Source organism: Seriola lalandi, unplaced genomic scaffold (genome assembly GCF_002814215.2).
Source record: "Seriola lalandi dorsalis isolate HSWRI2012SDOR001 ecotype SW California unplaced genomic scaffold, Sedor1 jcf7180001973758, whole genome shotgun sequence".
NCBI classification, from domain to species: Eukaryota; Metazoa; Chordata; class Actinopteri; order Carangiformes; family Carangidae; genus Seriola; species Seriola lalandi.
This window is the reverse complement of record NW_019444424.1, coordinates 1-2,074: the sequence shown is the minus strand read 5'-3', so window position 1 is coordinate 2,074 and position 2,074 is coordinate 1. Positions and strand designations below refer to the sequence as shown.

General features: G+C 41.0%; 1 protein-coding gene across 1 annotated transcript; it reads right to left on the bottom strand.

The window, feature by feature from the left end:
- Positions 1–657: 657 nt before the first annotated feature.
- Positions 658–2,047, bottom strand: LOC111652820 (SPRY domain-containing protein 4-like). The gene has a single exon (XM_023403200.2). It carries the CDS (start codon positions 1,557–1,559, stop codon positions 1,098–1,100), a length of 462 nt encoding a protein of 153 aa, XP_023258968.2. The 5' UTR covers positions 1,560–2,047; the 3' UTR covers positions 658–1,097.
- Between the last annotated feature and the right edge of the window lie 27 nt (positions 2,048–2,074).

Sequence of the window (2,074 nt, the reverse complement as noted above, 5' to 3'; positions counted from 1 at the left end):
ATATATTTTGCCTATTTATTTTTAAAATATTTTAATATATTTTGCTTCATCATTATTTTATTTAATCAAGGTTTGATACCCCCTGTGTAATAAGTGTATAAATATTCCTAAAGGTGCTTGTTGATTATTCTACCTCAGTGGGAGGTGATTTATTTGCATTTGTGCCTTAACACTGGAAGGACTGTTTCATTGTAGTTGATGTGAGCTCACTGAGGTCTATAAGCCAGTTTATTTACTGCTGATACACCGCAGTGGTCGTGCTGGTAATTTTTTTTCTTTTGGGAGGAATTACTGGTTTCATTCACATGAGCTCTTTTTATTTGTTACTTGTGCGTCACAGAAACATGTGCATGTCTCAGGCGCTTGGAACAATGTGCATTTTGGTAGTTCTAGCACAAAATATATCATTAAAATTACAATTTGTGCAAATGAGTGTCGCAAACTAGACACAGTCATGTCTGAAGTGATACTTTCTGACATGAGGAAAATGGAAACTTATGCATAACTAAGTCATGTTATAAAAACTTATTATACAGTCGAATCAGCTCAAACAAAAGTCAGTGTTAAACTCTGGCAAAAAAATGATTCCTCAGCATGACTATCTTTAGTCTGTCACTGTAAATATGTATCTTCCTGCTGTAAATAATATGAAAGCAGTTTGAGTGATGTTATTTTATTAAACAATATACAGTATGAACATGAGACTGAAAAAGGTTTTGTGCAGATTTGAGCTTTGTAACTGTTGGTAACACCAGAAGACAAAGTGTAAAAGAAAAACTTGGCAGTTAATGTTTCTCTCAACCACACATCTGAGAGGCAATACACGAGGTACACACAAAACAGCTTCTGTGATATGAATGCCTGAGGTCGATGACATACACAAAGTATGAACTTGCATTGTTAAGAGTCATGATTATGAACCAGCTGGCCCACAGAAAATTAACCATCATCTGAAGTTAAGCTGTACATGATTCCCAAGGAAGATATTGCTTTCTTTCCTGCATTAAAGATAATGTGATAAGTGTTTCCATGGTGCTACGCCCAGCCCACTGCCTGTCAAGACCATTACAATCATAGCCATCACAGTTTATCCTGCTTCACTTCAGGCCTTCAGGCTCCTCCAGACCAGAGTGTGTGAGCAGTTCCCCGTCCCAAAGTCCAAATGCGGGGCAGAGATGTGACTTGAACTGAACCCTGACGCTGTGAATGATCCTGGGCTTCTCAATGTCCACCAGCCCCAGGAGCCCCGCTTCGTAGTCAAGCAGGATGCCTACACGGTCAGGCTTTCCTACTAGCGTCACGGGAACCATCTTATTGCTGGTCATGGCAAACCATTTGCGCTGAGCGTAGCCAAACATCCAGGAGGAGTTGTTGGTGCCCACACACTCGTCTCTGGACATCAACGCCTCAGCCACACCCAGACGAAACTCTTGAGACTTTTTGACAGTCACCTCCCAGTAGTGTCTTCCGCTGCTGATCTTCTCATCACCAAACACGACGGCCCAGTCTCGGAAACGCTCTGGGTTGTTTGGCACATGGCTGGGGTCCAGGCCCAGCATGCGGTAGATTATACCAGTGTCTTTCTTGAATAGGTCTAGGCTACTGTGGGCTGTTCTCTCATCAAGCCTAAACTGCAGATCTACAGAGAATAACAGACAAAAATAAGATGAGATGTGATTAGTTTGATATTTAATGATGAAAGCCTCATTGGAGTCTGCGTTAGTACCCAAATCATGGCTGGCGTGTGCTGTCCTAGTCTAAAATACCTGTAAATGTATCATTTATACTCTGTATTCAAAGCGGATCAGGTCTCTCATAAGATTGCTTAAACAAGTGCTTCCTGATCCGGTCTAAGAAAAGCTGAATAAACCTTTTTCACAGTAGACAGTCTGACTGTCCAACACAGGTGTGACTGATAACACTGATTGCACTGCTGCAGGAGTCATCGTTACTGTCATCACTTCCACCTGTGCTTTTCCTGCTACCAGTCAGAATATCTGCTGTGAATCAAATTCATTTAGAAATTAACAGTACAAATAACAGTACTCTGATAATAACCATAAAGCCATCACAA

Excerpts from the sequence above, each read along its gene's own strand:
- LOC111652820 (XM_023403200.2), bottom strand. The coding sequence starts at position 1,559 with ATGCTGGGCCTGGACCCCAGCCATGTGCCAAACAACCCAGAGCGTTTC.